Source organism: Thermobia domestica, chromosome 16 (assembly GCF_964235325.1).
Source record: "Thermobia domestica chromosome 16, izTheDome1.hap1.1, whole genome shotgun sequence".
Lineage (NCBI taxonomy): Eukaryota > Metazoa > Arthropoda > Insecta > Zygentoma > Lepismatidae > Thermobia > Thermobia domestica.
In genome coordinates, this window is record NC_137469.1 from 118,054,585 (window position 1) to 118,067,371 (window position 12,787).

At 35.1% G+C, this 12,787-nt stretch overlaps 1 protein-coding gene across 1 annotated transcript in view; it reads right to left on the reverse strand.

The window, feature by feature from the left end:
• The window catches only part of LOC145673364 (uncharacterized), a 779,808-nt gene that overhangs the window by 706,257 nt on the left and 60,764 nt on the right, over nucleotides 1–12,787 (reverse strand). The window contains exon 3 of the mRNA XM_081743004.1: nucleotides 2,234–2,349. Coding sequence (XP_081599130.1) covers nucleotides 2,234–2,349 — 116 coding nt within the window. The remainder of the gene's footprint in view (nucleotides 1–2,233; nucleotides 2,350–12,787) is intronic.

Below are 12,787 nucleotides of genomic sequence, written 5' to 3' on the forward strand. Positions count from 1 at the left end.
AAATAATTTTCCCTCATAATTATAGTAGATATTGCAATGAAACTTGGTATACGCATTGCGTATGAACCGCAGTATTTCAAGGTATATTGTATTTTGGTACCTGTAGGTGGGGCCGCACAGGGTGTACTACATTTACTTTTTTAAAAGGGATTTTTTGGACGAAAAATTCCCAATTTTACCCCAATTTTCCCTTTTTTCGTACATCACACACACATACACACACATTCTCATGGTACCATTTGATAGCCTGTTTTATTCTGAATTGAATGACGTTTTCCAAGTTATGATACTGAAATAAATAGTACTGTTTGGATTCCTTTTATTTCATATCTCACTTTTCCCTGTATGAAACTTGGTATTGTCAAACAGAACTGAGAAATATTTTTCCCCTCACAACTATTGTAGATATTACAATGCAACTTGGTACATGTATTAGCTATAAATTACAGTAATTTTAAAGGTATATTATATTTGGGTACCATACCCGGGGCCGTACCAGGCGGTGCTACATTAAAAAAATGGGATTTTTGAACGGGAAATTCCCAATTTTACCTTAAATTTCCCTTCTATTATTCTTCACGTACAAATGTGCATAGTACTCTTTACAAGCGTGGTTTATTCTGAAGCAAATGACATATAAATCACGATACTCGGATGAAGAAAATTGAAGCAATGGCTACTTAAGTGAAAGGCCAAACAGCAAATTCAAGACTAAAACCGTCATCGCTACATAACACATGTTTCTGTCAATTACACTTAAACTCGAACCATTTCACGTTTTTATTGCCATTTTCGTATTCACCATCCTCAGTTGCATAAGAAAATGTACTTTTCTTTTCCGAAGCACGAAAAAAGTTAAAATTTGTTGTCCAGTTTAATTTATGGTAAAATAGTATGGAAAAATACTATTTTACCATACCGATCGAAAAATAGTATGGTGGCTCTTCCTTATACCGATCGGAAAATAGTATGGTATACTTTTTTGTGATAGCGGAGTACACAATTTACTGATTTATATTTGACAGTTTGAAAACAAACGATTTAACAATGTACTATAAACATAGAGGTAATCAAGAAAGTTTTGTAGCGTTTTCACCCACCACCTTCAAACAACAATATCACCTAAGACGTACATGGAAGATCAAAAATAATCCCCATCAGCATCAACGACCTTCTGTCAACGTTCTGAAAGGCCATGGATTCAATCGCCCTACAACTTGGTAGGTCGTGAAGCGAAGAAGGTATCAAGTGCATTTTGCTCCTCTACTAGGAATTTGAACTGGTGTCCTCTAAGGTGATTGTTCAAGGAATTGAGCAGGTGATAATCGGACGGGCAATGTCCGGAAAGTATGGCGGATGCTATAGTGTTTCCCATTGAAGGCGTAGAATGTCCCGGGTTATCCTAGACACGTGAGGCTTAGCGTTTTCCTGTAAAAGGAGAACCCCTTTGCGATTCAGAAGTGCTGGCTCCAGAGTTTTGTGTTTTTCATGTGCAAAAATGCACTTGATACCTTCTTCGCTTCACGACCCACCAAGTTCTACCGCAAATGAATCCATGGTCTTCCAGAACGTTGACAGAAGGTCGTCGATACTGATGGGGACTATTTCTGATCTTCCAGGAACGTCTTAAGAGTCATATCGATGTTCGAAGTTGGTGGGTGAGAAAGCGGCAGAACTTTCTTGGTTACCTTTATAGATAGATTCTGTGTACAAGGGTTTAAATTGAAATAGTTATGCTTAAATTGAATAGAATATATGCCAAGATATAATGTTTGGTTCGGGGTAGTAGTTCTTGGTTAAACACGATAAAAACTGCCTGAAATATAATTTCTCAAGTAAAACAAAAATAAATAAATAACATTAATAATAATAATAATAATAATAATAATAATAATAATAATAATAATAATAATAATAATAATAATAATAATAATAAACACAGAGTTTTTAGTTTTCCGGAAGGAAACCAAATTTTCCGGTTTTTTCAGGCCTCAAAAACGCTAACTGCAACACATTTTTTGTTTTGTATATTGAGCTGGCCCCCTTCAAAAACGACGGGCTCCTCCTACATAAACCTGCTGGATACACCCCTGAGTGGTATAACTCATACTGGAAAGTTTGCAAGATCCATATTTACATTTATTTTCACAAAACGAAAAGTACTACCGTAAATATGCTACTAGTTTAAGATCACTCGAAAAACGCTTTATTTCCAGTCTGAAGAAGTACTCACCCTAATGCTGTAAATTCGTCCAATAAGAACCACCAAGTTATAATGTACCAGTTGAGTTGATCGATGAAAATAGACTTTCCCTGTACATGATACTTCCATGTATTTTTGTTATTCAACTGAAACAAAATGTTTGAACGAGATTTTTATAAAGTTCGCAAAACATAGTGTTACACTACAAAATATCTCTAATAATGCTAAGTAATTTCTATAACTGTATTTAAATAGAAAGGGCAAGTGCCACCGGTAGTTTGGGGTGACTGTAAAATTTAATTACTTAAAACAGAAGCAAAATTAGGGTCTTTCTATGTGCTTCAAGTGAATCTTCGTATTTAATATTTCGGTTTTATAGGCTACTTTCCAATGTCAAACGTGTTAACGTTTTGAATTTTGTACAGAATGTCCATGAAGTCCCTGTACCGGTACTCTTAGGTCTGAGTATCACAGAACAATGTCAGTGTAATTGTAGTTGTGGTAGTGATAACACTGTCTGGTATTCCTGTTTTCAAACACTATCTGGTAACCCTTCGTTCAAGATTACGTGGAGCACCTCTGTTGTGAAGCCACGGGTAATGTTAGGGCCTAGTGGTTGTAATTATAAAGTTGCGGAACGGTTAGTGGTATGTGAAGTGCAGTGGCGGTTATGTTATGTATGTAAGGTAAGCAATTCATACCCAAAGGTAAAACTCACACATAACATTACTATACCTTTATTCTTTTTCCTTTCTTTCTTTTCTTTTTTTTTTTATTTTAACCGGTTTCCAAAACCACTCTTCTGCTTTCCTTCCTTGACATTAGAACGAAGTGTTCGTAGGTTCCCGTGAGAAAATTTCCCTCGACTGCAAAAAAAATTTCCATTTTCGTATCAAATTTTCCCTTGTTTCTTAAGTGTCCAATTCCTATGACAGAAGTCATGTAATAAGATTTATTTAGCTATACTAAAGGAACTGCCCTTTATTCATTTGCTATTTGCTTCTATTTTGTTAACCATTTATTTATTTTTTTAAGTAAAAACTACACACAAATATACTCAGCCAACAATCAGTGCATATTATACTACTTTCAATAGACACACACACACACACACATTTTATATATTCCACTGGAGCGAGAGAATTCCACTGGATTTTTCACGTTTTATCAAAAACTTACCTTTTTCCCTTTTTGCTATTTTTACACACGAAATTTCGCTAGATTAGGGACATTTCCCTCAAATTACGAACATGGAACGGCGTAGTTATTGCGAATTTCTCATACGGTCACTAGAGAGCGGCATAATAACATAAGTCTAGACTACATACATATTACATATGAGTAATGCCACAGGCCCGTATCCGGGTGGGTCTACTGAGCCGCCCCCCTAAAATTTTCACAGTAGACTTGCGAATGAACTATAATATGGTGATCAACTATAATATGGTTGGATCGGTCCCCCCCTAACTTCAGCCGGGCCCCCCTACATTTTTAGATGGCTACGGGCCTATAATCCCACTCCATTCTCACTTTGGGCAATAAAATTGGCGAATGAAAAAGCCCGAAGCTATCCACCAATCAACGTATCCGAAACATATCCCCACTACCCACAAAATCGCTACCCTCACAGACTATAGCGATTTTCTCAAATATGTAAAAAAAAAAGAAAAGAAAGAAAAAGTAGTTACTAACAATTATAAAAAAAATGAAGACTGTTATTTTGTTAAATATTTGAATGACTTTTACAGAACATTTTCATATCTAACTCATTACGTTCATATTTTTTGTGTGCTTGCTCTTTTGCTAATGCAGGTGGAAATTGCCTGAAATAAAGTAATATTAATTAGATTGCAAGTATAGAAAAAATAAGCTATGTCAGGTTATTAGACGTATTTATGTTTGCTATGTGTTAAACAATAGTAGCCGTTCGTATGTAGGATATTTTTGAATACGCTGCTGAAGTCGTCTGCTGTGAATTTTACTGGGCGCAGCCATATTGGTTACAAACAATCTGTTGCTAAGGTGGTTTCTAAGGCAGTTTCAATGGCGTTGTATGTGGCAGCTGTCAATCTTGTGCAAGATGAACTTAAAATTATGAAAAAAAAGCTACATTTTTTACGAATAGCAGTGAATACATTTACTATATGTATAGGAAGGCTATATTTATCATAATATGAAACAAAATTGCTCTACATTTTAATTCCTTCAATCGCCAATAACTTACTGGACAAGTGAGTGAGAATCACAAGCATGTACACGAGCTCCCCTTAATAATAATTTTAGATTGAGTTTAATTAAAGTTATTGAAAATTGTTATGCTATATACTTCTGTCGTATTGTCTGTTTAGCTTCAGTGAAAATGTTTAATATGGAAGAAACGTGATTTTTATAAAATTAGTGATCAGATATTCGGAACAAAGGAGTACAGCGCTAGAATAACCAATGCATTTTAAAGCATACAATTACGAATACATAATCTCAGAAACTTAGCATCTTCGTAGAAATAATTTCCTAATTTATTCTTCATTCTTTTGTTAGCGGGTGTCCATTCTTTGCTTGGCACTGGTAAAGTTGAAATGCGTCACCAGAAATAATTAAATAATTTAAAAGGTATAAGTCTCTAACTATCCTATATAATGTCCTAATGTTATCTGAATTATTTTCTTTGCGTCTACCACAAAGAGCGTACAGATTTGTAACATGCCAGCATATACATGTATTAAAATTCATAAGGAGAACACGTACCGGTACCAACTTACGCTGGGTGGTCACTTCACGTAATACTACATCTATGATGATGAAGTGCAGCTTGAAGCTCGAACGCATATAAGGATGCATCTAAGGGCAGGCCCGCAACCAGCTACAAAGGTTTGGGGGGGCATGAATATCTTAGGGGGGCCAAGTCATTAAACATTCTTTTACACATAGCTATTTTTTTTTGTATTAATAATAACATTTTGTGTTAAGGTTTAGGGGGCCACTAAAAGTTATGGGGGACCTAGCTCCCCTGTAGTTGCGGGCCTGCTGTAGGGAGCAGGTAGATCAGTGAAGTTGGGTATGCCTGAAAGAAAGACAGGTACGAAAAGCGTACACTAGCCAGGGCTAGTAATCACTACAAGTGTAATTGCATTTCAATTTCTTAGTAACCATGGCACATTTTAAACGCTGTTTCTATGTTCTCCTTCTACATAAATAATTTTCTTGCACAGAAGTATTTTCGTAGATTAGACAAATTTTACACAAATTTTCAAAAAAATGATCCCGTATTTTTCATGCGTACTTAGCGTAGATCGATAGGATTGAGCAATTTTATTTTATGTCAAACGGGATTTGACAAATTAACAAGTCGGGTTTAAACTTTACTATATTGCCTGTACTATACTCTTACCAACATTCATATGCGGTAAGGTACGGATAGGTTAGCTTGTGATTACTTGTATGCGGTTATCTTACATATATATATAACGGCGATTTACCAATTTTAAAATCATCCATTGCCTGTAAATCTCAATTGTATCAAGAGTTTCAAATTTTTTACACATATATGTAACCACAAAGGTAAAATTGTTATCGAACTTACGCTGGTGAGGATCGGAAAGAGCGGAGGCAGGTGAGAATCACACTCCATGCTGGGGCAGGCATTGTTCGAAGATTATAGTCTGCCTTTAAACGTGTAATTCAATTATAAGTTTACTAAGAAACGATTTTACAGTGTTCTGAGTATCAATATATATTAAACAGCGAAATTAGCTTAAAATGTCACAAACAAACAAACAAAAGAAAAAAAGAGCAAGGGAGCCCTGATACAAATATGTGTATTTTAATTTCTTTCTGGCAGAATATGCAAGGAGAAAGTGTCCTTCAAAAAGATTGAGATATATCTGTTCGCCCAATAAATAACACAGGGCTGCAAATTGAAAAAAAGTTCATGTTGTTTTTTGATTAATAGGTGAACTTAATTCTTTGTTCCTAGCTGATTACGAATAATGAATTCGTTTTTCCCTGTCACGTAAGGTTTTCTTACAAATTAATGTCAAAATTTGGGCCTTCTTCTGTATTCAATACTGTTTTATTATACCTTATTTCTTATCTTCTATCAGACTAAAGAGCTTATAATGCTAAATATCTGAACATGTTTTGTTTAATGTGAATGCAGACAAAGAAAAGAATATAAGATTCTCTGCACATACAGATTACTACATATATACATATAATATGGAAATATATACATAAATATATACGTTGTAAAATGGAAATCAACACAGTCATATAACATACTTATTTTTCACATCTTTTTAGCACGCTTTCTCTTATAAGCTTTCCTAATTTTCTTGTGATTTTCTTCTGAAGTTTCTCTGTGCAATGTGCAACAGCAGTGAGCCATCATGCTAAAACTCCAAAGTGCCTGATACCTTTTCTTCATATCCTTCGTGTCTTGGTGGAACCGTTCGCCTTGTTCCTCACTTAATTCTTCGAGATTTGGTGGAAAGTAATCAAGATGAGAATGCAAGAAATGCAACTTGAGATTCATGTTGCAACCCAGTTCTTGAAATTTAACTAACATATTCTCAACAACTTCTCTGTAATCAGCACTTTTGTGGTTCCCCAGGAAGTTCACTACCACGCTTTTAAATGCTATCCAAGCATCCCTTTCAGCATTAGTCATTGTTGCCTTGAAGTTTTTATCCTTCATTAACTTCCTAATGTCTGGGCCAACGAAGACACCTTCTTTCACTTTGGCACATGAAAGTGAAGGAAATTTGTTGCATATGAACTTGAAATATTCGCCTTCCTTGTGGAGTGCCTTAACAAATTGTTTCATCAATTCTAATTTTATGTGAAGGGGAGGAAGTATAACTTTCTCAGGACTGACTAAATTTTGTTGAATGATGTTTTTCGATCCCGCGTTTAGTGTTTTCCGTAATGGCCACTGTTTCCTTCCCCAGTGGTCATTTCGTGCCCTACTATCCCACTCGCAAATGTAACATGGTATTTTTGTATACCCACCTTGTTGCCCAAGTACAATGCTCAAAATCTTCAAATCTCCACACACACCCCAACCATGTACCTCGTATTTAATTTTATTAAGAATAAATTGCACATTTTCGTATGTTTCTTTCAGTGACACAGAATGAGCAATAGGAACTGAGGGGAACTTATTTCCATTATATAACAGAACAAATTTTAAAATTGTTTTATTCGAGTCAATGAATAATCTCCAATCACTAGAAAGGCAAAGGAAATTTAACTTGATCAACAAACCTGACACATCAAAATAAACACTACAGAACCTTCTTTTGAGAAATACTGCACAAATTCTTTTTCCCGATATCTGTACCAGGAAAATGTTCCACAGGCCAGCAAGTTATTTTCATTAAGTCTGGAACCAAGAAGTTCAGCAGATTCTTTAGACAGATTTATGTCTCTAACTGGATCATTGAGCTGGCGTTGAGTGAGTGGTATAGGGTCACGAGATCTGCTAGGGAGGTTGTAAATTTCATCTTCTATTTCACTATTTTCCACTGAATCACTGTACGAACTAGGATCACTTACAGACTCAAGACTTGATGGAGGTGTCGGAACAGGCAAGTCTAGGCCGTGCAGCACAGGTCTCATTGCAGAAGGAATATTGGGATACACTGTCTTGTTTCGAGTATTGTGTCCTACAATTTCACAGGAACAGAAGTAGCAATCGTCGCTGTGGTTTTTGGGCTCTCTCCACAGCATTTGTACTGTGAATGGCATAGATGACCGCTTTCCAGTGCTCCACTTTCGTAACGATTCCACACAAGATCTACACAGATTGTGTAGATTCCACGATTTATCTTGATCTCCAAGTTCCATACGGAAGTATGTGAAATATGCCCTTCTTACAAAATCTGTAATTTTCTGTTTCTGTTTGTGTGGAACAAATTCACCACAGATGTAACAAAATAAATCTGGTCTATTCTTACAACCACGAGATACCATGGCAACACAATATTCAACGAACTACAAAAGAGAACTAACGTAAGATATTAACATTTCATACTATTGAATCACATCTAAGATTTGCGATAATTAAATATGAAATTTATTTGAAATGAGATAACAAGGTTCGATATAGAAATATTTTAAATATTCGTGCAGGCAAAATTTTAGTTAATTTCATTAAATTAAACTTCCTTACATTTTAAACAAATTCATTTTTATTACCGCCTGGATAATTTCACCACGTACTCGTGACATCTAGCGTCAATCAGTTGAATTACGCTTAAACATGCATACCGCAATAGGGTGGTCCTTAGGTATATGGGAAAAATTAAATTTTCGAATTTCTTCCGCCGCACCCCCTATTTCTTTTCCTTTGGTAACAGAAACATCATACACAAAATTTCACAAAAATCCATCAACGTTAACCCGTGCCGCAAAGCAGTTGATTTCTGTAAAAAGAAATCCATTTGAATTTCAATGGCACTCGAGTTACTATTTGTCAATAAACGTATAATAATTATCACAAATGTAAATAGGACAATATAAAGCTTTCCTCTGTAATTCAGAATTGATTGGGTTTCAAATACAGTCGGTTGGTTATCAGGCAACAAGCTACAAGCATCATGAACATCGTCCGTATATATAGTACTTATGGTAATGCACAGTGTTATGAACCACTGTGGAAAAGATATTTGGATCGGTTTCTCATGCCACTTGCTTCGTTAGTAAAATTTACATGTGTTAGAAATCAATCAGCTAATAAATACAAGTAAAAATTTAATGATAATGGCTGATATCCTAAAAAAATATATTTGAATTGTAGATCGACTTAATGATAACTTTTACTTTTTACGCAAGGTAGCTTTTCCACATCCTGGAAACAAGTTTCTATATCTTTCACCACTTACAAAAGGAATAGTTTCTGTTCTTCATTTTTAGTTAGAACTGCATTGTTATTTTCCATTAACTTTATGCTCTTTCCGCTGCGTCATTTGTAACATGCAGCTTATCAACTACTTTTTCCCCCGAAAAGAAATTCATCATTTGTCGATCAACAAACCGGATCAAGGTCTAGAAAACCCGTAGAAATCCGAAACCTTTCGAAGAACTTCTTCGTGTTTCCTATCACAAAATCAGCAATTTCTTTTTCTTCAATATCATCTATTTTACTAGCATGCAGTTCAAATCGCTTCATCGTTTCATATGAACTGTCTCTATTTTTAATTTTTTCTGCTATTTTGTGTTTTGTTCATTATTGATATTCTCGTCAAAAAATAAAAGTGCTCACACTCCTCTGAGAGTACCAAAGATGTTAGGAAAACTTCAATAAAGCCACTCTCGAGACATCAAAGTTTATGAGTTTGTACGTTTGAAGGCTCTTAGAAAATTATAAATCTTGATGTGATGAACGAAATGCACTGGGACAAGAAAACCAAGTAAACCAAGCTTTTTAGGACAGGACAAGTGCACACTTGACGCAGTCCTTCTTCTTTCCGCTCAATTAATTTAAACTGATTACTAAAGAGAAATATTTTTAAACATCATAAGGTTTTCCCATCCACCTTGTCTGATGTACAGCTCCAGGGAAACGGAAAGGAATACCTCCAGGAGGCGTACTTCCTAGAAAAATTACTGTAAGCTCCAAAAGTTCTCTGTAATCTTCTCTGCATTTCCAAATTTTGAACAGCAAAAACTAGCTTATCTTTCTTCATATTGCAAAGAACTGAATTAACATTTCAATTAGAAATTCATGTAATAAAATTGTTGTGTTGAAATCTCGGCCACTCTTTCTGGAAACTTAAAAATTGGAACCTCTGGACCGGAAGAAACTGAAACACATTCTTCAAATATACACTTTAATATGAAATCAAAAATGTGATGCCTACACAGAAGATATAAAAGATCTTTTTCCAATTTTTGTTCAAGAAGAATACAAGCTCCATTGATACGTCCAGTATTAGAAGAAGTTGTGTCCCAATGCCTCTGCTGTTGCGATTAATATGCGCATGGAGCTCTATCAATCAATTTGTGGCGATCAAAAGCCGCAACGAGTCGTGGAGTAATAAAACATACTTTCCCTCTTCTTCTCCTCGAAGATCCTGTCACTGTCTCACAGAATCTACTCCTTTCATTGGAATTGTATTTTCTGTGCTGTGGTGAGTATCCTTGATCGGTATTCTTGCTTTGGACCAAAACATTTCTGTCTCACGAATTGCTAACCGAGCATTCTCTCTTAAAGGTAATTTCACATTCGTATGTTATAAAAGAATGCACCAAGTACTTGTCTGTTGGACAGTAACTTACAACCCAGTATCTGTTCACTCATATTACCAACGAGGTAAATACCACTACGATAACTTATTTCACTAGACACCGAACAGAATGATCACTTTGTTCGTTTAATCACATGTAATGATACAAGACCCACAATGAAACTTCAATTCCCTAAAAATAACAATCATATCAAAAGATCATAAATGCAAAACCTGAAAAACCCAATACATGTTACAAGTAGTCTAATATTCTTTTATTTACATTAACAGTTGTAATTAAGAACAAAGGAGAGAATCATTTAGTTGTAAACGGTCGTACAAAATAATTGTTTGACATTTATTTATTATTTCCAATTTAATTTTGTTCATAAATCTGCTCCAAATTACTTAAGAAATGAGATTAAATAGAATAATCTTAATCTGTGTATGTGTTGCCATCTATTGAGCAACATAGGAAACTACTGTTTTCTAAATCTTATTCCTATAAAGATTAAAATGTCTTTGCGGCACCATTTATCGTTGTCATAACGAACTGAAATTTACAGATAACACTTTTCTCATTAAAAGGAAAAAGATTAAGGGGTGCGGTCTCAAATATACACAACTTGAGAAATAAGGACCACCCTAATACCGCAATCAACATATATAAATCGTGAATTGTAAGAAATTCTTACGTGATATGAAAAAACTAGTGCCAGTTTCGGTTTCAGCATGTTCAAATACATATAAAACACCCAAAACTATAAAAACAACAGAACCTATGCGGCCCTGTGTAATTAATCGTTATATCGCTTGTTGTACAGTGTGGTTTTGTTTTTGTTTCTCTTTAATATGTTATATAGTACAATATTTCTAATTTCATTCTTGGGAAAACAAAAAACATTGCATGTACCTCTTAAACTGTTATGGTTATATCCGAAAATGAAACAAATCATTTTCATAGGCGATTACCGCGTACACTTCTTCATATAACCCGCTCAAAGCTGGTTTGTTTGTAACCAGCTAGCTGAACAGGAAGCGGAAATGACGTTTACTTCACCAGCGTATAATTAAAAGTTTTATTATGGTCTTTGGATATTAATGCTGATTACACAAATTTGTGGGTGCTCAAAATGAGGTTCATGTAATTACCATGCTGTGTATATGATTATTTCGTACATTAAATTAACAGTACACTAAAAATAATGTAAATTTTTAGTAGAGATCCATCTATAACTTCATCTGCATCTATATTGCCTTTGCACTGAATTTAGTCTTAGTACATTTAACAATCCTTTATGAGATTAGTTCCACTCGTCGCTGCTCGTTAACGTTACGAAGGCTTAATTAACTGTTTTGACTTTACATAAACACAATTATTTCATTTATATAATTTCGACACATAGGGTCTACTCCCTTAAAAAATCTCGTAGGTAACTTTACCAGCATGTTACCCACAAGTTACGTGTATGTTATGTGCAAACTTATATAATACAATCTATACGAAACGAAGTACGGAATGAGAACACACTGTCATGAAATTGGAAATTTTACCCTTAAAACGGGCGACTTAATATGAAAGAAGCCAGTCTAAAATATTAATTTCCGTACAGACTTACTTTTAGCATACCACTAGAAAGAATTGTAGAAAAGTAATTATTATTTCACTAATTTACTTCTTACTGTCCCCTAAAAGGTTTCCACTGGGCGACATGAAAATGGCTCTCTTGAAACTGATAGAGGGCCACCAAAATAATTGCTGAAAAAGAATTCTTTAACGGTTTGCTCCTAAAGGAGGCGTTCGGATGTGTAGCATAAAACCAAGCTGTGCTAGGTGGATACTAAAAAACACTAATGTTATCTAACCGAGTCAGGGCAGGGCAAAGCTGGTAGGTCCAGGTAAAATCCGAAGGAAGCAGGAGCATCAGTGATAGTGGGTATGCTTGCAAGCGAGAGTAGTGGAAAGAGGTGGGTTTTGGCAATTGTACGAGTTTTAATAGCACTTGTCATGGTTTCTTACTAGGAAAGCTCCACTTGCAAACATAAAATACCGGTTCTGTACACTGTGCAGAAATATGCCACCGGTGGAAAATAACATGTAACCGATTATCTTCCACATGTACTCACTTATTTTATCCGTCGTAAAGCACTTGAAATGATTTTACGAGTAACCCTACACTTGTATACCTAGAATACAGCTGTATTACTTTGTATTTAATTCTGTAGCCTGCAGAAATCTGATCCTTATAAACATGTCTTTTCGTGCAAAGTATTGAATTTTACCTGTAAATCTTCCAAAATGCAGTGCGCCAAAACTACACCTACACCATAATTTTCACTGTCGGTGAATTTCTGTACA